General features: G+C 43.0%; 1 protein-coding gene across 1 annotated transcript; it reads right to left on the bottom strand.

Annotated features, from left to right (window-relative positions):
• Positions 1 to 99: 99 nt before the first annotated feature.
• On the bottom strand, positions 100 to 17910 carry LOC109897469 (mast cell protease 1A-like). The gene is given in 6 exon segments (XM_020491959.2): positions 100 to 608; positions 709 to 891; positions 893 to 976; positions 1233 to 1374; positions 17432 to 17597; positions 17850 to 17910. Coding segments are annotated over 6 exon segments (789 nt in total). The 3' UTR covers positions 100 to 455.
• Between the last annotated feature and the right edge of the window lie 769 nt (positions 17911 to 18679).

Genomic DNA, 18679 nt, shown 5'->3' with positions numbered 1-18679 from the left:
CTGAGTGACAGACAGGCAAGCAGGTGGAAATGCAGACTGGAAGACAGACAGACAGATCATGTCCTCTGGTCTGAGACCTGAAACTGTGGTGTGGTTTCAAAGCATTGTGTCGCCTTCATGAAACCAGAGTTACTTTGTTGTCTTGACCACAAGTTTCCACGTGTGGTGGAGTTTGATGAAGACAGCTGAAGATGTAAGAGGAGCTATCTTTCTAAAGATGTATACTTGTTGGCTTAAAGAGCTAAGTCATCATTATAATTGCACATACCCTTGGTCTGAAGTGAAAGATGGAAAAGACACACACGTGCATGCATAAACACTCTCTCTTACAAGCACATTCATATTCTTCTCACACACTCACGCTAACACACAGCACTGAGTTTATTTAAGGACTGATGGTCTTTTCTGTTTGATAAATTACATTTTATTAATTACAAATGTCTCCATTTGGTTCCTTAATACTTTATGATACACTTGATCCAGGAGAGGTACTTGGCAACTTTTGTGTAGACGTTGGGCTCCTTGGGATTGTCACAGTTTCCTTTTTCATTGAAGGACACAACTCTCACTGCTGTCCCCTTACACACCAGAGGACCATCTGAATCTCCCTGTAATACTTGGTTAAAAACAGTTACTCTGCAAATCAAGTCATTTCTCTATAATGAATGCATTATCAGACTATACCTTAACTACATTCTATGACCATACCTGACAAACACCTTTATAACCAGCCGCAGTATCACCAGCACATATCATAGACAGGGTTATGGTGGCAGTGTTCCCCCATGATCTCTGGCAGGAGGCTCTGTCTACGACGGACGACACCTCCAGAAGATGTGGGTTTGCAGTTCCGCCTGTTTTAGTGGCACCCTACCCAGCTACAGTACAGTAGGATGTCAGTTGGCCTTGATGTCCTTGTCTTCTTAGGGAGAGGGATCTGTTGCACAGCTTTGCTTTTCGGCGTAGTTTTGACGAGCTATATTTGGAGCATATGACTGTAGTTAGATACAGTCAATTCTCAAGTAAGCTATATGATATTATGCAAAGCAGTATTATGCACATCTTCAAAAGGTTTTCATATATGATTACAGCACTGGATTTGAACAAACTCAATATGTTTGCTTATTTTTTTCTCTATTTGATCTAAGGTCTGCTGGCATATATTACCTGGGCAACGGTGTGCTAAGCTAAGAGACATTCTGACATGTGTGCATTCTTCCACTGTCATGTACCTGCAACAGCATGATGTCGTTCTGAAATGTCTTAGAATTGTAACCAGGATGTATGTGGTAATATTTCACATCAATCTTGCGAGCAGAGCTTTCCTGCCTTGAAATGTCATGAGCACCAACCACAACCATCAGATTCTCACCTCTGTGAAGAGGAAACAACAGTCTACTTGCTGAGCATTGTCTCTGCAGAGGAACTCTGGAGCTTCTTCAGAGTGACCATCGGGTTCTTGGTCACGTCCCTGACCAAGGCCCTTCTCCCCCGATTGCTCAGTTTGACCAGGCGGCAAGCTCATGGTGGTTCTGATGGATTGAATCACTATGGGGGCCCAAGTTCCTCACACGATACGTGGCTGTATGATTGAGTAGGTAAAATTCCAAAGAAATTTGCCATCTTACTGCCCCAGAAGTCAGGGGTTCAGTTCCTGCTTCTGCCTGTCCCACTTCCACTCCTTCTTTGTCTCCTGCTATTTCTAATCTGTCTAAACAAAGCACTGAAAAATAAAGGTAGACTTCCACAGAATAATATTCTCCCTAGGCCCTATTCAGACTTGACAAATTGATTTAATGTGGGAAAAAAGAAAAGGACCACTTGCCCCTTGAAGTTTAAACACAGCAAAACTCCAAGCCAAAGAAAAGAGGAACAAACAAAAGTAATGGACAAATGGAAGAACTCGAACGGGACAACGACAATGAATTCTACAGATATGAAATACCGTCATGGGCGTATCGAGCAAAAAACTGAAAGTGCTGATGTAGAACCTGCAGAACACACAGTTGACCATAAACAGGACACACCTGTGGAGAACCCAATGCCTCTGGCAGAAGAGACTCAGAACAAAGTGGAACAGACAAGGGACTTACAGTGCATTCGGAAAGTATTCAGACTTTTTTCACATTTTGTTACGTAAGTCTTATTCTAAAATGGATGAAATAGTTTGTTTCGCCTCATCAATCTACACACTATCCCATAATGACAAAGCAAAACAATATATATGTTTTTTTTGCAAATGTATTAAATATAAAAGGCTAGCATATTTACACAAGTATTCAGACCCTTTATTCTGTACTTTGTTGAAGCACTTTTGGCAATGATTACATGATTACAGTCTTCTTGGGTAAAAAACTACAAACCTGGCACACTTGTATTTGGGGAGTATCTCCCATTCTCCTCTGCAGATCCTCTCAAGCTCTCAGGTTTGATCCTCGCTGCACAACTATTTTCAGGTCTCTGCAGAGATGCTTGATCGGGTTCAAGTCCAGGCTCTGGCTGGGCCACTCAAGGACATTCAGAGACTTGTCCCAAAGCTACTCCTGCGTTGTCTTGGCTGTGTGCTTAAGGTCAATATCTTGTTGGAAGGTGAACCTTTGACCCAGTCTGAGGTCCTGAGTGCGGGAGGCTACCTTAATTGACATCCACATCTTTGGCACCCAGGAACAGTGGGTTAACTGCCTTGCTCAAGGACAGAATGACAGATTTTTACCTTGTCAGCTCTGGGATTCGATCCAGCAACCTTCTTTTACTGGCTCAACACTCTAACTGCTAGGCTGATTGAGGCCACTGTGTTCTTGGGGATTTTTTTTGCTCAATGTCTGTCACGTTCTGACCTTTATTTCCTTTGTTTTGTATTTATTTAGTATTGTCAGGGTGTGAGTTGGGTGGGCAGTCTATGTTTGTTTTTCTAGGTTTTGGGTATTTCTATGTTTCGGCCTAGTATGGTTCTCAATCAGAGGCAGGTGTCATTAGTTGTCTCTGATTGAGAATCATACTTAGGTAGCCTGGGTTTCACTGTCTGTTTGTGGGTGATTGTTCCTGTCTCTGTGTTTGCACCAGATAGGACTGTTTAGGTTTTCGCACATTTATTGTTTTGTTAGTTATTTCATGTCTAGTTCCTTTATTAAAGAACATGAATAACCACCACGCTGCATTTTGGTCCGCTTCTCCTTCACCACAGGAAAACCCTTACAATGTCTTTATTTGAATAACTTTTAATTGCTAAATATTTCCTATAAATGGCAGCAGAAGACCACAAAGTTATAGGCTTTAGCAGCAATTTGAATGACATAAAAAAATTGCATGCAACCAAAGACTATGTGTCATATGATTTTCTAAAATGGTTACTAATTACTTTACATAGTTTAAACTGTACACACTATCATTCAAAAACGTGGGGTCACTTAGAAATGTCCTTGTTTTTTAAAGAATAATAACATCAAATTGATCAGAAATACAGTGTAGACATTGTTAATGTTGTAAATTACTTTTGTTGCTGGAAATGACTGATTTTTTAAATGGAATATCTACAGAGGCCCATTATCAGCAACCATCTCTCCTGTGTTCCAATTGCATGTTGTTTTAGCTAATCCAAGTTTATCATTTTAAAAGGCTAATTGATCATTAGATAACCCTTTTGCAATTATGATAGCACAGCTGAAAGTGTTTGTGCTGATTAAAGAAGCAATAAAACTGGCCTTCTTTAGACTAGTTATGTATATGGAGAATCAGCACTTGTGGGTTCAATTACAGGCTTAAAATGGCTGGAAACAAAGACCTTTCTTCTGAAACCCGTCAGTCTATTCGTGTTCTGAGAAATTAAGGCTATTCTATGCGAGAAATTCAAATCAAATCAAATCAAATTTTATTTGTCACATACACATGGTTAGCAGATGTTAATGCGAGTGTAGCGAAATGCTTGTGCTTCTAGTTCCGACAATGCAGTAATAACGAACAAGTAATCTAACTAACAATTCCAAAAAACTACTGTCTTATACACAGTGTAAGGGGATAAAGAATATGTACATAAGGATATATGAATGAGTGATGGTACAGAGCAGCATAGGCAAGATACAGTAGATGATATCGAGTACAGTATTGCAAAGAAACTGAAGATCTCGAACAACGCTGTGTACTACTCCCTTCACAGAACAGCGCAAACTGGCTCTAAAAAGAATAGAAAGAGGAGTGGGAGGTCTTTGCAACTCTGCCTAGAAGGCCAGCAACCTAGCCTCTTCACTGTTGACATTGAGACTGGTGTTTTGCGGGTACTATTAAAATAAGCTGCCAGTTGAGGACTTGTGAGGCGTCTGTTTCTTAAACTATACATTTTCATGTACTCAACTAGTCTAAAGAAGACCAGTTTTCATCTGTGCTAACATATTTGCAAAATGGTTGTCTAATGATCAATTAGGCTTTTCAAATTATAAACTTGGATTAGCTAACACAATGTGTGATTGGAACACAGGTGTGATGGTTGCCTGTTTCCAGCTACAATAGTCATTTACAACATTAACAATGTCTACACTGTATTTCTGATCAATTTGATGTCATTTTAATGGATAAAAAATATGATTTTCTTTTAAAAAACAAGAACATTTCTAAGTGACCACAAACTTTTGAACTAGTGTATATCTATCTCGTATTAGGCCTGTGTTGCTTTTGGGAGAGCAAAACAATAAATAACTATAGCCCTTTTATACATGTATTATATAATCATTTTAACTTCTGATATGACAGTGCGATTATACACCCTCGGAATAGAAACGACAAGAGCGCAGTTTCCACAGCCTGCCAATAAATTACATCATGCACCCCACGCGGTTAACACATTTACCTCCGCTTGTGCGATTTGACAATGCATGTACTCGGAAAATACGTTTCTCGACCAGAGGTGACTAAATTTAAATTCAGGATTATTGATAATCGTTATTGAAATAGTAATCAAGTATCATTTCAAAACATGAGCATGAAAATAGGTCATAATAAACATGAATCATCATTATAGTAATTCACACTAATCTTTTCAAATGATGTTCAGTCCTTTCTCTTGCGTTAGCAGTGTGGAAGGGGACAGAAAGAAGCGCGCGAAGGAGTTTTACTCTGGAGGCGAAGGGAAGGAGGAAAACGGAGCCTCTGAAATTTAATTCGTGGTCTTATCCTACCATCTATTGGAATTATTTCGCAATTGCAATACATTTTTTCGAAGCAATGTGTTGATCTGACAGTTTCCATACGGAAGGTCACTGAATAGAGTGTATTTCCTTACTGAAGTAGTAATTACTCAGAATAGCAAATTATAAAAAATATATTTTATAAGTTACAACCATAAAATAGCCACTTACAGCATAAGAATAAACAACTGTTGATTCACCTTTAACATAAACAGAGACACTAGACACAGACACTGTAGGTTAGATGTATATATTTAAATCTGGTAGATTTGAAGAGCCTTTGCTTTGCTGAGCAGTTTGTTCTCAGAATTGTGCTGCCTGCCATGCCATGCTATCAGAGAATTAGACCTGTGAATAATGAAACGTTTTTTGCTAGTTCAAAACACAAAATGCAGAAAACAAAGGCAAATGCTAGCAGTTTTTCATTTTATTTTTAATTTCACCTTTATTTAACCAGGTAGATCAAGTTCTCATTTACAACTACGACCTGGCCAAGATAAAGCAAAGCAGTGTGACACGAACAACAACACAGAGTTACACATGGAATAAACAAACGTACAGTCAATAACACAATAGAAAATGTCTTTATACAGTGTGTGCAAATGAGGAAAGATTAAGGAGAAAGGCAAAAAATAGGCCATAGTGGTGAAGTAATTACAATATAGCAATTAAACACTGGAGTGATAGATGTGCAGAAGATGGATGTGCAAGTAGAGATACTGGGGTGCAAAGGAGCAAAAAAAATAATAACAATATGGGAATGAGGTAGTTGGATGGGCTATTTACAGATGGGCTATGTACAGGTGCAATGATCTGTGAGTTGTTCTGACAGCTGATGCTTGATGTTAGTGAGGGAGATATGAGTCTCCAGCTTCAGTGATTTTTGCAATTCGTTCCAGTCATTGGCAGCAGAGAACTGGAAGGGAAGGCGGCCAAAGGGGGAATTGGCTTTGAGGGTGACCAGTGAAATATACCTGCTGGAGCGCGTGCTACGGGTGGCTGCTATGGTGACCAGTGAGCAGAAATAAGGCGGGGCTTTACCTAGCAAAGACTTGTAGATGACCTGGAGCCAGTGGATTTGGCAACGAATATGAAGCGAGGACCAGCCAACGAGAGCATACAGGTCGCAGTGGTGGGTAGTATATGGGGCTTTGGTGACAAAATGGATAGCACTGTGATAGACTACATCCAATTTGCTGAGTAGAGTGTTGGAGGTTATTTTGTAAATGACATCACCGAAGTCAAGGATCGGTAGGCTAGTCAGTTTTACGAGGGTATGTTTGGCAGCATGAGTGAATGGGGCTATGTTGCGAAATAGGAAGCCGATTTGAGATTTAACTTTCGATTGGAGATGCTTAATGTGAGTCTGGAAGGAGAGTTTACAGTCTAACCAGACACCTAGGTATTTGTAGTTGTCCACATATTCTAAGTCAGAACTGTCCAGAGTAGTGATGCTGAATGGGTGGGCAGTTGCGGGCAGCGATCGGTTGAAGAGCATGCATTTAGTTTTACTTGCATTTAAGAGCAGTTGGAGGCCATGGAAGGAGGGTTGTATGTCATTGAAGCTCGTTTGGAGGTCAGTTAACATAGTGTCCAAAGAAGGACCAGAAGTTTACAGAGTGGTGTCGCCTGGGTAGTGGTGGATCAGATAATCACCAACAGCAAGAGCGACATCATTGATGTATACAGAGAAAAGAGTCGGCCTGAGAATTGAACCCTGTGGCACCCCCATCGAGACTGTCAGAGGTCCGGACAACAGGCCCTCCAATTTGACACACTGAACTCTGTCTGAGAAGTAGTTGGTGAACCAGGCGAGGCAGTCATTTGAGAAACCAAGGCCGTTGAGTCTGCCGATAAGAATGTGGTGATTGACAGAGTCGAATGCCTTGGCCAGGTCGATGAATACCTTGAGTGTGACCTTGAGCGTGGCTGAGGTGCACCCATGACCAGCTCGGAAACCAGATTCTATAGCGGAGAAGGTACTGTGGGATTCAAAATGGTCTGTGATCTGTTTGTTAACTTGGCTATCGAGGACCTTAGAAAGGCAAGGTAGGATAGATATAGGTCTGTAACAGTTTGGGTCTAGAGTGTCTCCCCCTTTGAAGAGGGGGATGACCGCGGCAGCTTTCCAATCTTTGGGGATCTCAGACCATACAAAAGAGAGGTTGAACAGGCTAGAATAGTGGTTGCAACAATTGCGGCAGATCATTTTAGAAAGAGAGGGTCCAGATTGTCTAGATTGTCTAGCTTCCAGATTTTGCCACTCTTTCAGAACATCAGCTATCTAGATTTGGGTGAAGGAGAAATGGGGAGGCTTGGGAAAATTGCTGTGGGGGGTGCAGGGTTGTTGACTGGGGTAGGGGTAGCCAGGTGGAAAGCATGGCCAGTCGTAGAAAAATTCTTATTGGAATTCTCAGTTGTCGTGGATTTATCACTGGTGACAGTGTTTCCTAGCCTCGGTGCAGTGGGCAGCTGGCAGGAGGTGTTATTGTTCTCCATGGACTTTACAGTGTCCCAGAACTTTTTGGAGCTTGTGGTACAGGATGCAAATTTCGGTTTGAAAAAACTAGCCTTTGCTTTCCTACCTGCCTGTGCATATTTGTTCCTAACTTCCCTGAAAAGATGCATATCGCGGGGGCTATTTGATGCTAATGCAGTACGCCACAGGATGTTTTGTGCTTTTCAAGGGCAGTCAGATCTGGAGTGAACCAAGGGCTATATCTGTACTTGGTTCTAATTTTTTTTGAATGGGACATGCTTATTTAAGATGGTGAAGAAAGCACTTTTAAAGAATAACCAGGCATCCTCTACTGACGGAATGAGGTCAATATCCTTCCAGGATACCCAGGCCAGGTCGATTAGAAAGGCCTGCTCGCTGAAGTGTTTTAGGGAGCGTTTGACAGTGATGCGGGGTGGTCTGACCGCAGACCCATTACAGACGCAGGCAATGACGCAGCGATCGCTGAGATCCTGGTTGAAGACAGCAGAGGTGTATTTAGAGGGCAGGTTGGTCAGGATAATATCTATGAGGGTGCCTGTGTTTACAGATTTGGGGTTGTACCTGGTAGGTTCATTGATAATTTGTGTCAAATTGAGGGCATCTAGCTTAGATTGCGGGACGGCCGGAGTGTTAAGCATGTCCCAGTTTAGGTCACCTAACAGTACGAACTCTGAAGATAGATGGAGGGCAATCAATTCACATATGAAATTTATTTATAAAGCCCTTCTTACATCATGTGATTTCACAAAGTGCTGTACAGAAACCCAGCCTAAAACCCCATACAGCAAGCAATGCAGATGTAGAAGCATAGTGGCTAGGAAACATTCCCTAGAAAGGCCAGAACCTAGGAAGAAACCTAGAGAGGAACCAGGCTATGAGGAGTGGCCAGTCCTCTTCTGGCTGTGCCAGGTGGAGATTATAACAGAACATGGCCAAGATGTTCAAATGTTCATAGATGACCAGCAGGGTCAAATAATAATATCACAGTGGTTGTCAAGGGTGCAACAGGTCAGCAGCTCAGGAGTAAATGTCAGTTGGCTTTTCATAGCCGATCATTCAGAGTATCTCTACCGCTCCTGCTGTCTCTAGAGAGTTGAAAACAGCAGGTCTGGGACAGGGAGCACGTCCGGTGAACAGGTCAGGGTTCCATAGCCGCAAGCAGAATAGTTGAACCTGGAGCAGCAGCACAGCCAGGTGGACTGGGGACAGCAAGGAGTCATCAGGCCAGGTAGTCCTGGTCCTAGGGCTCAGGTCCTCCGAGAGAGAGAAAGCAAGAATTAGAGGGAGCATACTTAAATTCACACAGGACACCGGATAAGACAGGAGAAATACTCCAGATATAACAGACTGACCCTATAACAGACTGACACATAAACTACTGCAGCATAAATACTGGAGGCTGAGACAGGAGGAGTCGGGAGACACAGTGGCCCCGTCTGATGATACCCCCGGACAGGGCCAAACAGGCAGGATATAACCCCACCCACTTTGCCAAAGCTTAGCCCCCACACCACTAGAGGGATATCTTCAACCACCAACATACCATCCTGAGACAAGGCCGAGTATAGCCGACAAAGATGTCCGCCACGGCACATGCCAAGGGGTGGCGCCAACCCAGACAGGAAGATCATGTCAGTGACCCAACCCACTCAAGTGACGCACCCATCCTAGGGATGGCATGGATGAGCACCAGTAAGCCTTTGACTCAGCCCCTGTAATAGGGTTATAGGCAGAGAATCCCAGTGGAGAGAGGGGAACCAGCCAGGCAGAGCTAGCAAGGGTGGTTCGTTGCTCCAGTGCCTTTCTGTTCACCTTCACACTGCTGGGCCAGACTACACTTAATCATAGGACCCACTGAAGACATGAGTCTTCAATAAAGACTTAAAGGTTGAGACCGAGTCTGTGTCTCTCACATGGATAGGCAGACAATTCCATAAAAATTGAGCTCTATAGGAGAAAGCCCTGCCTCCAGCTGTTTGCTTAGAAATTATAGGGACAGTAGGGAGGCCTGCGTCTTCTGACCGTAGAGTACGTGTAGGCATGTACGGCAGGACCAAATCGGAAATATAAGTAGGAGCAAGCCCATGTAATGCTTTGTAGGTTAGCAGTAAAACCTTGAAATCCCTTGCCTTAACAGGAAGCCAGTGTAGAGAGGCTAGCACTGGTGTAATATGATCAAATTTTTTGGTTCTAGTCAAGATTCTAGCAGCCGTGTTTAGCACTAACTGACGTTTATTTAGTGCTTTATCCGGGTAGCCGAAAAGTAGAGCATTGCAGTAGTCTAACCTAGAAGTGACAAAAGCATGGATACATTTTTCTGCATCATTTTTGGACAGAAAGTTTCAGATTTTTGCAATGTTACATATATGGAAAAAATATGTCCTTGAAACAGTCTTGATATGTTTGTCAAAAGAGAGATCAGGGTCCAGAGTAACGGCGATGTCCTTCACAGTTTTACTTGAGACATATGGTGTCCAGGGCACAGCTGTGGGCTGAAGGTGGTCTATAACAAGGGCAACGGTGAGAGACTTGTTTCTGGATTTTTAGAAGTATAAGCTCGAATTGTTTGGCCACAGACCTGGATAGTATGACAGAACTCTGCAGGCTATCTCTGCAGTACATTGAAACTCCGCCCCCTTTGGCAGTTCTATCTTGTCAGAAAATGTTATAAATAGGGATGTACATTTCAGGATTCAGGAATACTAAGCCAGTATTCAGACACGGCAAGAACATCCAGGTTGGCAGAGTGTGCTAAAGCTGTGAATAAAACCAATTTAGGGGGAGGCTTCTAATGCTAACATGCATGAAACCAAGGCTTTTATGGTTACAGAAGTCAACAAATGAGAGAGCCTGGGGAATGGGAGTGGAGCTAGGCGCTGCAGGGCCTGGATTAACCTCTACAACACCAGAGGAACAGAGGAGGAGTAGGATAAAGGTACGGCTAAAGGCTATAAGAACTGGTTGTCTAGTGCGTTCGGAACAGAGAGTAAAGAAGCAGATTTCTGGGCGCGGAAGAATAGATTCAAGGCATAATGTACAGACAAGAGTATGGTAGGATGTGAATGCAGTGGAGGTAAACCTAGGCATTGAGTGACGATGAGAGAGGTTTTGTCTCTAGAGATACCATTTAAACCAGGTGAGGTCACCGCATGTGTGGGAGGTGGAACACAAGGGCTAGCTAAGGCATATTGAGGAGGGCTGGAGGCTCTACAATGAAATAAGACAATAATCACTAACCAAAGCAGCAATGAACATGTCATGTTGAGATTAGGGAGAGGCATGCGTAGCCAAGTGATCATAGGGACCAGTGAGTAGCTAGGCGAGCTGGAGACATACCGATTCAGACAGCTAACAGACCGGGTCTAGCAGGCTAGCAGAAGGGCCTTAGGGAGACATCGCGATGAAAGAGTTTGTTGTAGCCCCCTCGGACGGTTAGGTCGGCAGACCAGTCGTGATGGATCGGCAGGGCTCCATGTAGGCAGTTGGCAAATAGGTATTGTAGCCCAAGGAGTGGCTGATGGACCTCTTCAGCTAGCCGGGAGATGGGCCTAGCACAAGGCTAGTTCCAGGCTAACTGGTGCTTGCTTCAGGACAGAGATGTTAGTCAAGAGTAGCCACTCGGATAGCAGCTAGCTAGCTGCAATGATCCAGGTGAAAAGGTTCAGAGCTTGTGGAGATTTGGTGGAGAAAAAGCAGTCCGGTATGCTCTGGGTTTAATTGCACTGTGCAGACTGGCAGGAGTTGACCGGGCTAAGGTTAGCCGATGACTGCTAGCAGTGGCTAACTGACTACTAGCTAGTAGCTAGTTAGCTGCCTATCTTCTGTTGGGGATTCCGGATCTAAAGTATAGAAAATAGCAGATCCATTTCACATTGGGTGAGGTGGGTTGCAGGAGAGTATGTTGAAATTGAGGTTAAAAATATAAAAAATATATACTAAAGATATACAAAGAAAAAAAGATATATACACGGGACACGACAAGACAAAGACAAAGACGTCTGAACTGCTACGCCATCTTGGATTCTGGTTAAGTAAGCTGGTTAAATAAGAATGCGCTTTTAGACATCCCTATTTCCCCCAACACAATGGCAATGTCTGTATTTTGCCAAATAACTGAATGTATATTTAAATTTCTTTCCAAGTCGGTAGGCGAAATAAAGAGGGGTAAATAGACCAATGGTCATTAATATAGAGTTGATCCCACCTTTGCTGCTATAACAGCCTCCACTCTTCTGGGAAGGCTTTCCACTAGATGTTGGAACATGGCTGCGGGGACTTGCTTCCATTCAGCCACAAGAACATTAGTGAGGTCGAGCACTGATGTTGGGCGGTTAGGCCTGGCTCGCAGTTGCCGTTCACATTCATCCCAAAGGTATTTGATGGGGTTGAGGTCCTTGTCTTCTCAGACTGCTGGGTTTCAAAGTGCTGAGTGTCTCTCTAAACCCTTTACAGGATGTACCACTTAGTTCCTGTGTTTCACCCAATTCTGTGCCAATGTAACCTCTACATGCCAACCATGACCAACTAGAGGTTTATAATGTTTGACCACACTCTAGATACATTAACTTTGACAGACCTTGCTACTGTCACCTCAGTACCTGTGCAGCAGTTTTTGCACCTGCTAAGTTTGCAGTGTGTTACTTTTTTATTTTATCTTTATTTAACTAGGCAAGATCAGTTAAGAACAAATTATTATTTTCAATGACAGCCTAGGAACAGTGGGTTAACTGCCTGTTCAGGGGCAGAACGACGAATTTGTACCTTGTCAGCTCGTGGGTTTGAACTTGCAACCTTCCGGTTATTAGCCCAACGCTCTAACCACTAGGCTACCCTGCCGTGCTTAGCAGCACGATGTACCAGATAGATGAACTACAGTGACCAAGGCTTCTGGCACTGAAAATAAGCTTGGTGTGCTTTCAGAGAATTGTGTCGCTTTCATGTAACCAGAGATTCTTAGTTGTCTTAGGCTACATGGAAACATGTGGTTATCTGTCTAAAAATGCATATAAAATAATAACCCTATGTTGTCTGTCAGTACTTGAGACTAATACAGGAAATCAACACACACATGCACATACACTCAGTTAATATTTTCTGTAACAAAGAGTGTGTGTGTTTATGAATCATTTAGTTGACTGATTTAAGTCCAGTTCCTTTCTTGGTCCAGGGGAGATAGGTTGATATGTTGGTGTCGACATTGGGTGCTCTCGACTGGTTGGAAAAGTCTGTATCATTGAAGGACACAACTCCCACTGCTATCCCTCCACACACCAGAGGACCTCCTGAATCTCCCTGAAATCAATGGTTGAAACACAGACGAGAAGAAACAGTTACTCTACATTTGAAAAACAAGTATTTTATATATGTACAGTACCAGCCAAAAGTTTGAACACACCTACTCATTCAAGGGTTTTTCTTTATTTTGACTATTTTCTATATTGTAGAATAACAGTGAAGACATCAAAACTATTAAATAACACATATGGAATCATGTAGTAACCTAAAAAAGTGTTAAACAAATCAAAATATTATATATTTGAGATTCTTCAAAGTAGCCATTCTTTGCCTTGATGACAGGTTTGCACACTCTTGGCATTCTCTCATCCAGCTTCATGATGAATACTTTTGAAAGAGTTTCCACATGTTCTGAGAACATCGGGTGGTGTAGGTGTGCTGGAGGGCAGGTAGTTTGCACCTGGTGATACGTTGTGCAGACCCCACTACCCTCTGGAGAGCCTTACTGTTATGGGCAGAGCAGTTGCCTTACCAGGGGGTGATACAGCCCAACAGGATGCTCTTGATTGTACATCTGTAAAGGTTTGTGGGTATTTTTGGTGACAAGCTGAATTTCTTCAGCCTCCTGAGGTTGAAGAGGCGCTGCTGCGCCTTCTTCACAACGCTGTCTGTGTGGTTGGACCATTTCCGTTTGTCTGTGAAGTGTACGCCGAGGAACTTAAAAACTTTCTACCCTCCCCACTACTGTCCCGTCGATGTGGATAGGGGGGTGCTCCCTCTGCTGTTTCCTGAAGTCCGCGATGATCTCCTTTGTTTTGTTGACATTGAGTGTGAGGTTATTTTCCTGACACCACACTCTGAGGGCCCTCACCTCCTCCCTGTGGCCCGTCTTGTCATTGTTGGTAATCAAGCCTACCACTGTAGTGTTGTCTGCAAACTTGATGATTGAGGTGGAGGCATGCATGGTCATGCAGTCATGGGTGAACAGGGAGTACAGGAGAGGGCTGAGAAAGCACCCTTGTGAGGCCCCAGTGTTGAGGATCAGCGGGGTGGAGATGTTGTTACCTACCCTCATCACCTGGGGGCGGCCCGTCAGGAAGTCCAGGACCCAGTTGCACAGGGCGGGATCGAGACCCAGGGTCTCAAGCTTGATGATGCTGAGCTGTAGTCGATGAACAGCATTCTCACATAGGTATTCCTCTTGTCCAGATGGGTTAGGGCCGTGTGCAGTGTGATTGCGATTGCGTCGTCTGTGGACCTATTGGGGCGGTAAGCAAACTGGAGTGGGTCTAGGTTGTCAGGTAGGGTGGAGGTGATATGGTCCTTGACTAGTCTCTCTAAGCACTTGATGATGACGGAAGTGAGTGCTACAGGGCAGTAGTCATTTAGCTCAGTTACCTTAGCTTTCTTGGGAACAGGAACAATGGTGGCCCTTTTGAAGCATGTGGGAACAGCAGGATAAGGATTGATTGAATATGTCCTTAAACAGACCAGCGAGCTGGTCTGCGCATGCTCTGAGGACGCAGCTGGGGATGCCGTCTGGGCCTGCAGCCTTGCGAGGGTTGACACGTTTAAATGTTTTACTCACGTCGGCTGCAGTGAAGGAGAGCCCGCAAATTTTGGTTGTGGGCCGTGTCATTGGCACTGTATTGTCCTCAAAGCGAGTAAAGAAGTTGTTTAGTCTGTCTGGGAGCAAGACATCCTGGTCCGCGACGGGGCTGGTTTTCCTTTTATAGTCCGTGATTGACTGTAGACACTGCCACATACCTCTCGTGTCTGAGCCGTTGAATTGCAACTCTACTTTGTCTCTATACTGACGCTTAGCTTGTTTGATTGCCTTGCGGAGGGAATAGCTAGACTGTTTGTATTCGGTCATGTTTCCGGTCACCTTGCCTTTGGTGGGAAAAACAGAGGATCCGCTTCGGGAAAGTCATATTCCTGGTCGTAATGTTGGTAAGTTGACGTTGCTCCCGACTGTATGTAATAAAACCTAAGATGACCTGGGGTAACAATGTAAGAAATTACACATAAAGCACCATCACACCTCCTCTTCCATGCTTCACGGTGGGAACCACACATGGGGAGAACATCCGTTCACCTACTCTGCATCTCACAAAGACACGACGGTTGGAAAAAAACTTCATTCGCTATGATGAACCTGGCTCTCATGAAGACCGCCAAAGGAAAGGAAGACCCAGAGTTACCTTTGCTGCAGAGGATAAGTTCATTAGATTTAACTGCATCTCAGATTGCAGCCCAAATAAATACTTCACATAGTTCAAGTAACAGACACATCTCAACATCAACTGTTCAGAGGAGGCTGCGTGAATCAGGCCTTCATGGTTAAAGAAACCACTACTAAAGGACACCAATAAGAAGAAGAGATTGCTTGGGCAAAGAAACACGAGCAATAGACATTAGACTGGTTTTGAGATTTGAGATTTGGGCTTAGTGGGACCATCATTTGTTGTTCAACAGGACAATGACACAAACACACCTCCAGGCTGTGTAAGGGCTATTTGACCAAGGAGAGTGATGGAGTGCTGCATCAGATGACCTGTACTCCACAATTATTCGACCTCAACCAAATTGGATCATTGCTGCCCTGACTTGCTTCCATTCAGCCACAAGAGCATTAGTGAGGTTGGGCACTGATGTTTGGTGATTAGGCCTAGCTCGCAGTCGGTGTTCCAATTCATCCCAAACGTGTTCGATGGGGATGAGGTCAGGGCTCACTATTTTATGCACTTGTCAGCAACGAGTGTGGCTGAAATAGCCAAATCCAGTCATTTGAAGCGGTATCAACATACTTTTGGTCATGTAATGTATATACACATACACTGAGTGTACAAAACATTAAATCAAATCAAATTTTATTTGTCACATACACATGGTTAGCAGATGTTAATGCGAGTGTAGCAGGGACAACTTCCATGATGTAGACTGACCAGGTGAATCCAGGTGAAAGCTATGATCCCTTATTGATGTCACCTGTTAAATCCACTTCAATCAGTGTAAATGAAGGGGAGAAGACAGGTTAAAGAAGGATTTTTATGCCTTGATCAGAGGGTGAATGGGCAAGACAAAATATTTGTGCCTTTGAATGGGGTATGGTAGTAGGTGTCAGGCGCACCAATTTGAGTGGGTCAAGAACTGCAAAACTGCTGGGGTTTTCACGCTCAACAGATTCCCATGTGTATCAAGATTGGTCCACTACATCCAGCCAATTGGAGTCAACATGGGCCAGCATCCCTGTGGAACGCTTTCGATGCCTTGTAGAGTCCATGCCCTGAAGAATTGCAGCTGTTCTGAGGGCAGAACGTGTTCCTAATGTTTTGTCCACTCAGTGTATATATTTATATAATATACCTGTATATTATTATGATTATTATTATTCATTTCCGAATTATCTATGCTTTATAACCGTACCTGACAAAAGTCTTTATCATCAGCAGTACCACCATATCATAGAAGTGGGTATGACTCTTCTCCAAGTTCTCTGGCAGTCACCCCTGTCTACAATGTGTTGTGTCAGGCAGGGTAGAATATCCCTACAAATGGTTTATTCAGTATTTGTATGCTACACAATTCCCTTCTGGGAAGATAATCGTATAAAATCATATACATCACACCTGATTTGAATAGGTGTTTATAAGATGTTTCTATTTACCCCTTACACACACTTCATTACTTCCCTCTCATTTACTCCCAACAGCATGATGTCATTCTTGTGTGTTTCGGGATCGTAATCATTGATGTAATAACTTTTCACACCAATCCTGTGAGCCGAATGTTCCCACTTTTAATGTTATGAACACCAACCACAACCGTCAGCTATACACCACTACAAGGACAAAGAAACAATTACTGAATAGCAAAAGTTCACTGAAAATATAGATTGTGAATTTCCACTAACTTGGAGGATATCACTGTAGCTATTGTACTTCCTTTTCTCTATAAGCTTAGACTTACTTATCACACCCCAATGAAGAGGAAACAACATACTACTCACTGAGCTTATAAGCACACAGAACATTCTACAGCGAGTGAGTCCAATCTGGCTGATGGGGTGGTTTGAGTAAAAATATTTACAGAAAATACAATAATATTAATCATATATATTTTTTTAACGGAGGGGGGAGGGAACTCATTTATACTTTAAAATGACTGAAACCAAATTTAAACTGTAGAAATGACAACCGTTTCTTGATGGTATCCACTTTCCAGGTTGCTAATAATCATCTAAAGCTAGACAGTCAGGCAGCATCGGAAACTATGTTTTGCAATCTTTTGCACATTTGCAAGCAAATATAACACATTTTCAGTGCGGCCCTCCTCCTCCAGACCTAGTTGTAGACCGAATGTGGCCCCCCGGGGGAAAATTTGTCTGACACCCTGTTCTACAGCATAAAGCAAATCTGCAATTTTTTACAAAGACCACAGAACCACTTATAACTTCTTGGTGTGAGTAGTTTTCTCCCTCAAATAGTTCAATAGGATAAGAGTAAAACACAATTACCTTGTGTAGCAGTGAACGGCCGTCATGACAAAGTTATCTGACACAAGAAAGCCCCCACACATATGTTCCCTCTTTTCCATTTCCTTGTTCCTCTCCTGCACAGAGACCATGTAGGGTTTAGAGTTGGTTTTGGTCTTTTCTCCATTCACAATGGTGGGCTGGTAGAGACATAGGGATATCCCCAATGAAACCCAAATGAACAACAGTGGGCTTTAAATGACTAAAATTCAAAGACTAGAATTTGTGATCATCATGTGAATTTCTATGTTATTGCTTTTCAACCAAATCAGTGTCACTTTGCAGTTTTCTGCTGTCCATGGTTAGAAGGTCAAATGTCATCTTCTTTTAACCGCCAGAGTGAGTGGAAGTGTGAGTGGACATGTGATAGGTTGAAGTGATAGGTAAAGTTTGGTCTTACCTGTGAGCCCTTGAGGGGGCAGAAGAGTGACCAGCAGGAGCAAGACAGATGTGGCAGCCATATTGTCTTCTTCTCAGACTGTCCTCAAAAGTCCTGAGCATCTTTATAAACCCCTCCCAGCCCATCTACCCACACGGGATTTGAGCTATGAATGTGTGAACCTTGCATATCATTCATTCACCCACCACATTCACACCTAATATAGCTCACCACATTGTGGTTATTCACATTTTACTAGAATAGCAGGACACTGACAAGCAGACATGGTGGTCTTACACTGGTAAATCCACACTCTGTTTCTCCCAATCTGTGAGAAATAGGCTTAAAGGGGCAATCTGCAGTTGCTACATCAATTGATGGACTCATAAATGAATGATATGCACCAATTGTTATTTCAATAATATGGCTTATAATTGACTCATGGGCTCAGGTCAACTGTCAAACCCCATCAGATCCCAAAATATAAGATTGTGCCCCCCCCCCCAATGTTTTTAAACAAACCAACACTGTATAGCCTCAAAACTTGGTTAAAACTAGAATTTTTATATCATGGATGCCCAGTCCTTGAATCCATAGCTCTGTCTATACATTGAGTGGTTGCATTTCTCCGGCTCCATCCCTCAGCCTTTTACCAAAACAGGGGAAGCTCTTTGTCATTGTTTCAACTGCTGATTGCTGCTTTAAGATATTATTCCTTTCATTCCAATCCTAGTGATATGCACAGATCTCAAGTTAGGATTCAGTTCTTATAGATTTAAACCTTTAAGAGTAAATCAAGTACTGCGGTATATCCAGTGGAGGGGGCAAGAGAGTCAGAACTATACAAACTG

Source organism: Oncorhynchus kisutch, linkage group LG10 (genome assembly GCF_002021735.2).
Source record: "Oncorhynchus kisutch isolate 150728-3 linkage group LG10, Okis_V2, whole genome shotgun sequence".
Lineage (NCBI taxonomy): Eukaryota > Metazoa > Chordata > Actinopteri > Salmoniformes > Salmonidae > Oncorhynchus > Oncorhynchus kisutch.
Note: the sequence above shows the minus strand (reverse complement) of the source record. Positions and strands in the feature narration are given on the sequence as shown.